General features: G+C 37.2%; 1 protein-coding gene across 1 annotated transcript; it reads right to left on the bottom strand.

Annotated features, from left to right (window-relative positions):
• Positions 1–770: 770 nt before the first annotated feature.
• On the bottom strand, positions 771–11609 carry LOC103714399 (factor of DNA methylation 1-like). Its single transcript, XM_008801640.3, has 8 exons — positions 11473–11609; positions 7387–8299; positions 6574–6755; positions 5364–5453; positions 4979–5266; positions 4623–4835; positions 2005–2259; positions 771–1087 (listed from the first exon to the last, which is right to left on the bottom strand). The coding sequence occupies exons 2-7, from the start codon at positions 8282–8284 to the stop codon at positions 2032–2034; spliced, it is 1899 nt and encodes a 632-aa protein (XP_008799862.2). The 5' UTR covers positions 8285–8299; positions 11473–11609; the 3' UTR covers positions 771–1087; positions 2005–2031.
• Between the last annotated feature and the right edge of the window lie 511 nt (positions 11610–12120).

The raw sequence follows: 12120 nt of genomic DNA, 5'->3' as shown, positions 1-12120 counted from the left end.
TAAAACCGATAGAAAGATGCGGTATACCAACTTCAAGCGGCTACATTCTTTTTCCATAGATCAAAACAAAATATAAGAGGTCAAGGGATACAGAACCCTCTTCCTCTTGTCAACTATGACAAATGATATTTCTTTTTTCTTTAAAAAAAAAAACTCTGATAAGGGATGCAAAAAACCATTTCCATGTACTTTGAAAAGGGCGAAAAAAAGGGAAATCCATAGAAGGGCGGAATCATGATGGATAGATTCCTAGAAAAGAGTGAAAATAGTGAAGGAAACAGGAAGAGAAAGGAGCTCATATCAAGTGTATCGAATGGAGAAACCCGTCATCGTGGCAGAAACCCATTCCATTTATTGCGGAGATTACAGAGAAGAAATTTTATGAAGAGAGAGAAGATGCCAAGCCAAAAGAGCGGCTCCTTTTCTCTCTTCCTCCCTCCCGAACGCTACCACAATAGATGAAAGCCATAGGGTTTCCGGAACCCCACTCCAGCCCTCTCTCTTTCTAATCACAGCCCCGCTGCAAACATAAAAGAAGGGGAAAGAAAACACAGTACAAAGAATACAGAACCTAGGTTTTCTTCTTCTATTCCCCAGCGTCGGCCTCCCCGAAATCCCAGCCCCAATTCTCATCTTATATAACCCTAATAGCTTCACGAAATGACTAAAACACCCTTGTCCTGCAGTATATATAGCTGAAGGGCGAAAAATAGAGAGATCTGCTGTAATCGAGCGACATGGATAGTTCACAGACAAGGACGAAAATCAAATGAAAATAATAATGTGAAAAGATTAGCAGATCTCAAATTGTTTGTCACAAATTATCTCCTGCAATTTTTATTCCATCAGCAATGTCTGCTTCTGGTGAAAAGGAGAGTTTATTAAGCATGACTGGAAGGAAAAAAAAAAAAAAGAGTTTCAGGAGACGAAACGGGGTGCCAGTACCAGTGAGGACGACAAAGTTTTCCACCTTGTTACCTCCGTGCAAGATTCAATGAGTCATCGATCTGGGAACAAAAGCAGCAAGGTCACATGCCTGCATCATGGGAAATCGTAGAAGCTCTCCATCCTCAATTGCAGCACAAACCTACACAACTAATTGACTTTAATAAAACGTCCATTCTGTACACCAATACAAACATTACACAGGAAGATAGCTCCACTATACTGGAACTAGGTACAAATTCTCCAATTCAAGAATTTGACATACAACCATGAGCATTTTGTTATTCATGCAAGTTTATCATTCTATCATCTGTTTTTAGTATGAAACCATATGAAACCATTGTCGCCTATGGAGAAAGATTCTCTTTAGTATCTTTTTTTTTTTTTTTCAAAAAATGTGATATCTTCTGAGATTTTACAAAAAATGATTACAGCTCGAGAAGTTTTAACAAATAATTTTAATATGCAAACCTCAATATAATATGACTAATAAAATCAATCTGTTGTCACTGCAATTTTAGTAGTGTTATTCTATAATTTTTGTTTTAATTAATTGTTGGTGCAAAAGAAAATGGAATAGTATCTTTGTATTTAATATTGCCAACATGATTTAGCAGACTGGTCATTTAGATCCTTTAGATAGCTGACCTTTCATCTTCTAATGCATAAACAGACAGGCATATCATCTGTTCCTTAAAACAGGAAAATTGGTAATCTCTCGCCAGATCAACAAAGGTATGCTTATTGAGATATTCAGCAGACTCATGAAATGCTAAAATAAAGAGAAAACCGTAAATGTTTTGGTTTGTAGCTCTTTATGTAAATGGATGACAAAAAACAATTCTCAAGGACATCCAAGCTAAGTGGATATGGCTTGTTGGTCATGAATTTCTATATAATAGTTAAAGGCATCGTGATAAAAAGTGGAACATTTCAGAAGTTTTAAAAAGTGGAACACTGGCATTTGTAGAATAATTATGAAAACAAATCGGTTGTCAACTAAAGATACAAATCCATACAAGTTTATCACATGGAGAATGCTAAAAGGTGAATATGTACCTTTCTTAATACCTTCCCCTTGGGCTTTCACCGCTTGCGCTTTTGAGTCTTCCATTTATTCAATACATATTGTACAACCTCTTTCAATGTTGCTTTTCGTCCCTCGATATAGTTCCAGAGCTCTGGAATGGCATATCTACCACTAGGATTGTACTCATTTATTTCCAACAAGGCAGTTGTAACAGCCTCATAGGCTTCATTACCCAGCAGCTCCTTCAAGACTATCAGTTTCTCGTCATCCTCATTTATCACTTCCTATACCACAAACATCAATTTACAAATCACATCTGATATAATATACCACAGAGGAACAGTAGCATTTTTTTCTCCCAATTGCCAAGGAAAGTTTAGAAGCATATATCAGTATGTAAACCATAAAACAGGAAATTATAGAACTTCCTGCTGAATGTTGAGCATGTTCTTAGATTTGAGCTCATGTGGCTCATGCGACACTCCCTTGTCCACAAGCTAAAAGTTGAAACCAAGAGGAGGTGTGAAAGAAAGGAAGACATTCTTGCAAAATCAATGGAATATGAGCACCTCGTAGACTTTAAAATTAAAAAGAAATACACAATAAGGTCATCAAAATAAAATATGGATGTTGTCTTTTCTACAAACCAATTCTGCTGTTGTTATTATTACTATTATTTTGTTTTTCAAACAACTGATGAATTTATTAAATACGCAATAGCACCATCTGAACAGATTCTCTCAGAAAACATCACCTGAACAAAGGTTAGTCATGATCAAATAGTCAACAATATAAGCAGTTTAACAATGGAACGGGCAGGAAGAACTAGGAACAAAGGTGCAGCAGCAAGATTGAGGCTTTGGAGCTTGTTCAGCTCCCTATGAAAGAGGTTTCAACAACTAACTGCTGAAATTGATGGTGCTAAATGATGATGTTATTTTAGAATAATCGATTTTGAGGATTATAGCACTCCCAGTTACATGCAAGTCTATATGTGACAAATGAGAATGACAATTTCTTTTAGAAAGTTCCCTTAATTTACATCGAACAAGCTTGGTTATATAAAGCTACACTGCACTAGGTGCCTGACAAGGAAATCAGGCACCAAAAACTGATGGCCAAGAATAAACTAAATGGCCAATACTATTTTATATAAGATGTAGGATTTTCCAAGTCATAAAACAACACTTGCCCCGAGGTACTGTAGCACTCACGGTTACAAGAAAGACTCCAGGTGACAACTGAGAATGAAAATTTCTTTTGAAAAGGTCAAATTCTTTTGAAAAGTTTCACTTACATCAAACAAGCTTGGTTATATAGAACTACCCCACACCAAGTGCATCACAAGGAAAGCAGCAAAAACTAATCACCAAAAATAAACTAGACTTTAATTTCTCTTTTCTGTTAGATTTATTTTATTCTTTCTTTCAGCTAATAAAATTCAGTGACTAATGAAAGCATTGCTTCATTAGTCCCCTTCTTCTTCAAAAAAAAAAAAGAGAAAAAGAATAAACTAGACAGCGTATACGAGTTTATATAAGCTGTAGGATTTCACAAGTCATAAAGCTTCCTAGAGTACTTTGAAACAATTTGAAATCCTCTAGAGCTCTGAAAATCCATAGCATTATCATTTTGCATCCATAGATCTTCCATCTCCTCATGCTTCAGGAAAAACATTACGTCCTAAGCTTTATATGCTTGCATGTTTCCAATCACAGAGGTAAAACTGCCACTGTGACAATATGGTATTGCACGGTAAAAATGAGATTGCATCAGGTCTTTGACAACTACATTAGCTAATGACTCCGGCATGACTTCAGAAAACAACAATAACTTATAAACTAAAGAAAAAACAGTGGAACACTATATCCTTTTTACAATGCTATCTGGAAAGCAGCAGTACTGGAGAAGACAAAAGTTTTAATCCAGTTGGCCCTGAAAACAAACTACATGCAGGAGAAATACTCGCAAAAAAGGGTTCAGCAGTTGGTGCAGGATGTCCCCTCTGTGGCGCTAGTACCGAAGCCTCCACTCATCTATTCATCAAATGCCCTTTCACAAAAAGTATCTGGTGTGCTCTTAAGATATAATTCAATTTAAAAGGGTGGCCTCCGAATCTGCAGACACTATGGATGTCTTGGAGGAAAAAGAAAATCTATCCATCAGAAGACCTTGGGCTCAATTGGTGATTGCACTTTGCCAGCACATTTGGCACGAAAGAAATTGCCAAATCGGTGCATGCAGTATTATGCAAAATCCTGCACACCTTCAAACTTTGGGAAAACCTGTGCACTGACAAGTCACTGGAAAGGAATAGAAAGCTTCTCTCCATCAATTCCCCACTGATGCTCACCCCTCACTAATCTGAATTGTACTCCTACCTGTCCCTCCTTATTCCCGTTTTTTATATTCCTCACCTCTATCTGTACATAATTTCACAAACTTTGATTAATAAATTTGGGGGAAATGTCTTGCTACCTCCTTCTTCACTCAAAAAAAAAAAAAAAAAATCATAAACTAAATATACCAAACTGCTTGAAAGAGTAGTTTCCATCTAAATAAAGTCATCTGTGACAATTGTCATGTGATGGTTGCATAAAGTCAGCATATGCAGTTCTTGCAGTCTTGGTCGGAGATATAATCATACCTTAGACTTTCCATCAATGGTAACAATTTTATAAGGATGCCAATTTGGGTCTTTCAGGTACTCTTGCCACTCAGAGCAAAACTCTGCAGCTTTGATATCAGCATCATCTTCTGCAAATTTTCGCTTACATGCACTTTGAAATGCCTTACCATCAAGTTCACCCATTCTCTTGATTCCAATATCAAATTTCTTCCCCAATATTTCCTTTAAGCCCTGTATCATGCAAATGATTTCAGTACATTAAGACAGTGTATGCAGCATTATTAAATAGCTGGCAACTTTTGAGAATTTCACTGAACAGCTACAGATTCTAAAAGAAAGTTCTATCCACAGCAAGAAAGGGAAAAGTCTCATACTTTAATCAATTCATTCCGAGCTTCCTGCAGTTCATCATTGCTCATTCGTTCTTTGACCACAAGAGTTTGGTTAAGAGCTTCCAGACTTTCCATTTCTTCGATTTTCTCTTTCAACTCTTCACTCATTTCTTCCATCTTTTTCTTGACTGCTGAATCATCTTCACCTCCCATATGCTTCATCACCTGTAGTTTACCTTTCAATTGTTGTATTTCCAATTCCAGTTTTTGTTTCGCATCCAGCTGCTTTTCCAATTGAAGAATTTTCTTGAGAGCAGCCTCTTGTTCTCTCTGTCCAGTTGTTTCATAGTCAGATGATATATTTCACCAGATATAGGCTTGGTAAATGATACTTCATACAGAGAGCATCAGGTTGAGAGCAAGAAACCTTCTGTTCTTCAATAAGCCTAAGGACATTTTCATCAGCCTTTTTCTGCTCCATGGATGCCATTTGAAGCGAGCTGTTCTTCATTGCATTCTGCAGGAAAAACAAGAAAATTCACATTAGGCGTCTTCACAAGCTAGTGTGGAGCACTTGCTGGGAGCCTGTGACAGCAATATATTTAAGTGGTTAAGCGAATGGCAAAGGGACTTGGAAATCAATAGTACATGTGTAATTTTTTTTTCCCCGGCATTCATTAGACATCCTATTAACTTATAGCATTAATTCTAACTAACAGGCAACAGCAGCCTACATGGCCGTGAATCCATACTTATCATGTTTTGACAGATTACTGAAGAAAGACTCTAGATATACAGTGGCTATAACAAGAAACTATAAAATCGATTAGAATAGTCTAATTAGTACAGTTTTGATGCTACAAACAATTCAAGTTGAACATGCCAATCACTATTTCTGTCATATAGAGATAATTATGTCAAATTAATCTTTAATATAATTGTACAATTTCAAAAACTGAGATATTCTTTAGCACATGTTTTTACATGGATATATGACACTGAAATGCATAATATCTGAACACATGCATGAGTTAATATGAGCAATGTGCTTTTATGCGATGATTTGAATATTTATAAATAAAAAAAAACAGCAGGCATGCCACCATCTGGGTTGAACTGATGACCTCTCCATTGAAGTGAGGTACCAATTTGATGAGAGAAGCCCACGATATGAGTATATTACCCAGGGTGAAACCATGTAAAATTGCCCTTCATCATAACTGGGCAGTACAGTCAAACCATTGATCAGTAACATGGGCAACTCTTGAAGAGACATCAGCCACAAAATCAGTGTATTTCAATTTCTTCTGAGTACAGAAGAACAATCAGACAGAGGTCCAAATAAGTCTACTTATCTTGAAGTGATAACCATGGAACAGCAAGAGGAAACTTACTGATTAGATTTGGCTGAATCATTATTTGATTTTATCAAGATTTAATACTCGAGTGCTACTTGCTATAAAAAGCATACTATAAATCACAGTTCACACTATTTTGCCAGATTATCAAGTATAAGGCCAATAACATGAAAGTAGAAATCTAACGAAGAAATTTTACTTTTTAGCTGCCTTCTAGTTCACACACATGATATTCCATTAAATCGTATGTCTGGCAAACAAGATCAAGAGTATCTCTACCTTTTGTCTCTCATCATTCAGTTTCATCCTCTCAATGTCATTTTGAGCGACTAGTTTATCTAGTTGATTCGATCTCAAATCAAGCTCGCTTTGTTTGGCATCCAATTGTGCCTTCAGCATTGCATTCTCCTCAAATATCTTGCGTGAATGTTCCCGAGCAAGACACTGCATCTTTCGTATTTCTGAAGAAAGGACAAAAAAATACAAAATCTGCAGAGTTCCTGATTATATATGCTAGGAAATAAAAAGAGGATAATGCTGTATGAAAGTTTCATCAAGATCATTGTTTTAAGAGTACAGTTTCAAACAAAAACATAAAAATGTGCAAAACGAAAGATGTCCATAAAACCCATTTCGGGCTTAAAGTTTGTACTTGAATCTTAGTACCTTTCACAACCATGTTTAGCCAATGTCTTATACACAAAGCAAGAAAACAAGTTTAGGCAATGTCAGAACCAATTGAGCCAAGGTGCATTTCAGACTGAAGTTCAAAAACCACAATTTACATTTTTATCAATTGAAAAATTGCATGGCTAAGTCTGTTTTTAATTTTCTGGTAGAAGCATGGCTAAATCTTTTAATAACAAGATATCCCATTAAAAGAGCCAATGTTAGAGTGCAGAATGTCCATCTTTATACCATGATGATATTAGGGAACAATTGTAGACAGGACCCTGTTTGAGAGTATGAAACTTGAATTCCCTAGCTAATGTGATTTAGACAGTTTGATAAATGCAATAATTTCATAAACACTATTTTACTATCAGGAAGGGAATTGGAGGAAATGAATGAAAACTCGATCTCCATATGTACCTTCATTATAAAATTGAAGTAATTGATCTCTCTCTTCCATCATCTTATCAAGGGACATATTACTCTCATTGTACTTGCATTCCAGTTCTTGTAAATGTTTGTTCTTGACTTCAATCTGGTTTGCCAGATTTGCCACAAGTTTATCTGTTTTACGTGACTCTTCCTTTGAAAGATCAGTTACAGTTTTTATATCTCCATTTTTGCGCAAATACTCTCCAACTGGACCCTTCGAATTATAGTCATCGGCCCGTGCAACCCATCCATAAATATCAGATCCAGGATCTTTCCTTTCATACCAATCCTTTTTACCAAAATGGTTAGCATCAAAATGATTTTCAAATGACATAGCATCCTTCAACCCACCCCAGTCCTTGCTGAAATCCACTATTGCATTTCCTGTATGACCTCTGTAATTCCATAAAGGAATGACTTTTAATGGATTAAATCTAGATAACTGCTCTTTTAACCTGTTTCCACTCTCACCAACTTGTCTGCCATCTTTCCATTCAGTTGGAACATTGACAAGGATACCCATCCAGGGCCAAACAAACTGATCATCTTGCTTGGGCTTTGAAGTAGAGTTCTGCTCTATCGAGATTAGTTGCTTCGGTGGGCCTGCTTCATCAGCAAGGTCGTCTTTCAAGAGTTTTGCTAATGCTCGGTGATTTGCCTTCACTATTGCTTCTCGATTAGATGCACCCAATCCTGTTGCATGTTGAAGCAGTTCATTGTGACGGTAGTCTTGTTTCTTTCTTCCCACACAGAAAGGACATCTGAAAGTGTTGTCTTCATTTTTTACTTTAAACTTCCCTGACTTTAAAAGTTCGTATAATTTGGTCTCATAGTCATCTATATTGGAATAGCTTATCTCTGGAGCCTCTTCAGAGCTGTAATCCATTGAAATGGAGGCAACCTGAAGCCGAAAAAAGAAAAAAACAAAATAATTTAGTAAGATGTCAAAAATTTCAGTTGCAACAGCATAATTAGCGTGTAACACCTACATCAATAAGACATACGTATAACTATGGCAGGTTAGACGGAACTATGTTACAAAGTAAATTTGCTGGACCCAGGTAACTATGAAGATTAGTTTGTATTTTACATGCCATATCCTAAGACAGAAGTCATAAGCTGTAGAAATGCAATCAACAATCAAATTTCAAATTCATCACTTTGAGGAGTGCAAGATATAAAGAAACACTGTCAGGATGATTCACTTGGCTTGCATGTTGCTGACTATTGGTGATTCATAACCAAAACCAAAAAAAGATATTTCTTGGCAATAGTCATCGAGTCCAGTAAAGCATGCTGAAGAATTCTTTTCACCAATAATTAACCCAGAGAGTAATATTTGGACTTGTGGACTTGCAAGGTAGTGGTAATAGAATAATCTAAATTTGCAATTAATAAGTTGCCAAAAAAAAACACTATGATGATGGGCTAGTGAAGAAGAAAAAACAACTCACTCATTCTTAACACACTTATATCATGTTATCAAGCAACCTTTCATGCTCGAAGATGATTCAGGATTTTAAATATAAAACAAACACCTAATACTAATACATCTAAGGATGCTAAATAAGTTAATCTTATCATGTTGATAAGAATTAGATTTTGATGCGTTACGAATTGCAAGCCTTCGAACCATCTGGCTGTTATGTGAACAGTTAACAAAGCTTTTGAAATGACTAGGTCCTTACTATTAAGAAAAAAAGGAGAAATTTAAATGATGGCATATTGAACTTTATCATAGTCTGTGGGAGATAAAGAGTGGTTGAAACCATAGTTGTCAAGCGATGAGGGTCCCATGCAACACAGAATATTCTAAAAATAGTCACTTGAGGTTTTCATGACATGCAATACCCTTCCAGAGCACATTGCCTGCTACACAAGGTACATCACACATACAGTTTGGTTACAGCTTAAATATTGCTGCCAAAATCAGTCCTGTTCCTTTGAAAGGAATATGAGATGGATGTCCTCACAAGAGCTGCTCTTTTATAAACTTTCAATCATTCTTCTAATTGCTTTACGAGACCCAAGCTTAAACTCCTAGTCATGTCATGAGTAAACATTGTATTCATTGCCTCACACTCCAATCAATAAAACATATGTAGCATCATTAAACTTTTCCTCTCCTCAATTCAATATTTTAATCATCAAAAAACCCCTTCACATCATTATCCCTCTTCAATTTTTCAATAATATAGAAATTTCCCCATCCATTTGCAATAACATACATCTCAGAACAAAAAATGACAGAAAGAGGAGTGCTACGAGCAATTGATACATGTAAAAATCAATAGCCTCACACTAGTGGAGTCGTAAACTATATTGCCTCTCTCATTGTGCGAATCCCACTAGCAACTGATGCAGGATCTGCAATGTGATTAGGGGCTAATGCTGCAGTTCATGCAGCATGTGTATATACTGCATTCCTCTTGCAAAATAACCACTTTACAGTTCATTAAATATGTGAGAACCCGTGCGGGCGTGTGTTTAGTCCTACATCGGTTATTCGTTGGGTAGATTTTGGGTACTTATACAAGATCAAGGAACCCAAATAATACCTTTCGGTTAGCCATTTTGGGCGAGGTCCTGGATTGTTATAAATGGTATCAAAGTGAACCCGGCTCATAATCTATGTGGACTAAGAGACACTGCAGCACGGATCCATTAGGGATGACCACGAGCCGATCGTGGTGTTTGTGAATAGATTTGAACCCTTAATCTAACGAGGACGTCAGGGCTTGAACGGAAGAAGTATGTAAGGATCCGTACAGGCGTGTGTTTAGTTCTACATCGGTTATTCGTTGGATAGATCTTGGATACTTATACAAGATCAAGGAACCCAAATAATACCTTTCGGCTAGCCATTTTGGGCGAGGTCCTGGGTTGTTACAAATGGTATCAGAGTCGACCCGACCGATAATCTATGTGGATTAGGAGACACTGCAGCACGGATCCATTAGGGCTGACCATGGGTTGATCATGATGTTTGTGATTAGATTTGAATAGATTTGAACCCTTAGTCTAACGGACGTCAGGGCTTGAACAGGGGGAGTATGTGAGAACCCATGCGAGCGTGTGTTTAGTCCCACATCGGTTATTCGCTGGGTAGATTTTGGGTACTTATACAGGATCAAGGAACTCAAATAATACCTTCCGGCTAGCCATTTTGGATTAGGTCCTGGGTTGTTGCAAATGGTATCAGAGCGGATCCAGTCTATAACCAACATGGATTAGGGGGCACTGCAATATGGTTCTATTGGAACTGACCACAGACCGATCGTCCTGTTTGTGATTAGATTTGAATGGATTTGAACCCTTAGCCTGACGAGGACGTCAGAGCTTGAACGGGGGGAGTATGTGAGGACCCGTGCGGACATGTATTTAGTCCCACATCGGTTATTCGCTAGGTATATCTTAGGTACTTATACAAGATCAAGGAATCCAAATAATACTTTCCGACTAACCATTTTGGGTGAGGTCCTGGGTTGTTACAAAATATTTACTGGATGGGAGCTTATTCTATCACCATACTTCCATTAAACTTAGATTCCATGTACTCTGTTTTCATCAACGAAATCTGATACCTAACAATTAAAAAAAATAAGAATCTTAGGCTTTTCCATTTTCCCCTCCTTTTCTATGAATTTCCTTATTTTTTTCATTTTTAGCTAAATTTTATTGAGAGATTAAAAGTTCACTCGCTCCTCCAAAGCAAGCACTGTATATAACATCCCATCTGCGACTAGATCTAAAATGCAAAACCAAAACACCACTAAATCGCCTCCAAGTAAAATATTTCATCAAATATAATCTCGGCATTCAATAAACATCTAAAAATCAGAACATTTAGTCAGAAAACAAAACCAAATAAAAGATCGAGTCACAACTAAAACCCTAATCCGGAAAACACAATCACCGGTGTAATCGATCGCTACGGAAGAAACAGCGAGACAGAACAGCTATTCAAACAGAAACACGAGAGATTCACTAAAAACTTCCAGGATTTTGAAGTCGTATCTTCTTCGACGAAGAGACTTTTAAGCAGAAAACTTCGGAAGGTTTTTTTTATTTTACCTACTGTGGGTGCAGCAGCAGACGACGGTGAGAGCTCGAAAGGAGGCAAAGCGGCATTGCCGAAAAAAGGAAACGGGAAAGCGAGCCTTTTCTCTACCCCCTTCTTATGGACATCCGTCGGAAACCCCGGAAAGAGCGGATGAGCTGGCGCCTTTTTGATGGGTCCACGACGGGGCCCACTTACACGCTCCTTTTTTACTTCCGACCCCGGCTCCACTTCTGATAAACTCGCCGACTTCTCGAAAGTACTCATCAATGACTAGTCATCAGAGACGGGGGAATGGTTTTGTGTCGTTATTTTTTTGGTGGAATGCAAACTTCGTGTGATAATGATATCTTACAGCTAAATTACTCTTAAGTTTTAATGATTAGACTAGAACGAGCTAATCCAGATACGAAAGATCATATCAGCATTCATCGCCTGTGGACGATGCGGTACTGGAAAACAATGATTGCTACTGGATAACGGTACCTTTTATTTGCAATACATTCTTTGCCTAATTTGCTATGATCAAAGAAAGGGAAAAAAAAAATCGTCAAATATGAGCAATTCATGTAGAAAAATTCTTAAATAATATTTCAATCCTGCTCAAAGTTCATATCTTGTACGATGAATAATGCGTAAATTCAAGTATGAGCCATACACCA

The sequence above is a fragment of the Phoenix dactylifera genome, chromosome 13 (assembly GCF_009389715.1).
Source record: "Phoenix dactylifera cultivar Barhee BC4 chromosome 13, palm_55x_up_171113_PBpolish2nd_filt_p, whole genome shotgun sequence".
Taxonomy (NCBI): Eukaryota; Viridiplantae; Streptophyta; class Magnoliopsida; order Arecales; family Arecaceae; genus Phoenix; species Phoenix dactylifera.
The sequence above is the reverse complement of the archived record's forward strand: the minus strand, read 5'-3'. Positions and strand labels throughout refer to the sequence as shown.

Coding starts and splice junctions, on each gene's coding strand:
- LOC103714399 (XM_008801640.3), bottom strand. CDS start 8,284: ATGGATTACAGCTCTGAAGAGGCTCCAGAGATAAGCTATTCCAATATA. Junction 6,756..7,386: donor ACTTCAATTTTATAATGAAG/GTACATATGGAG, acceptor TCCTTTCTTCAG/AAATACGAAAGATGCAGTGT. Junction 4,836..4,978: donor CTCGGAATGAATTGATTAAA/GTATGAGACTTT, acceptor TGCATGATACAG/GGCTTAAAGGAAATATTGGG.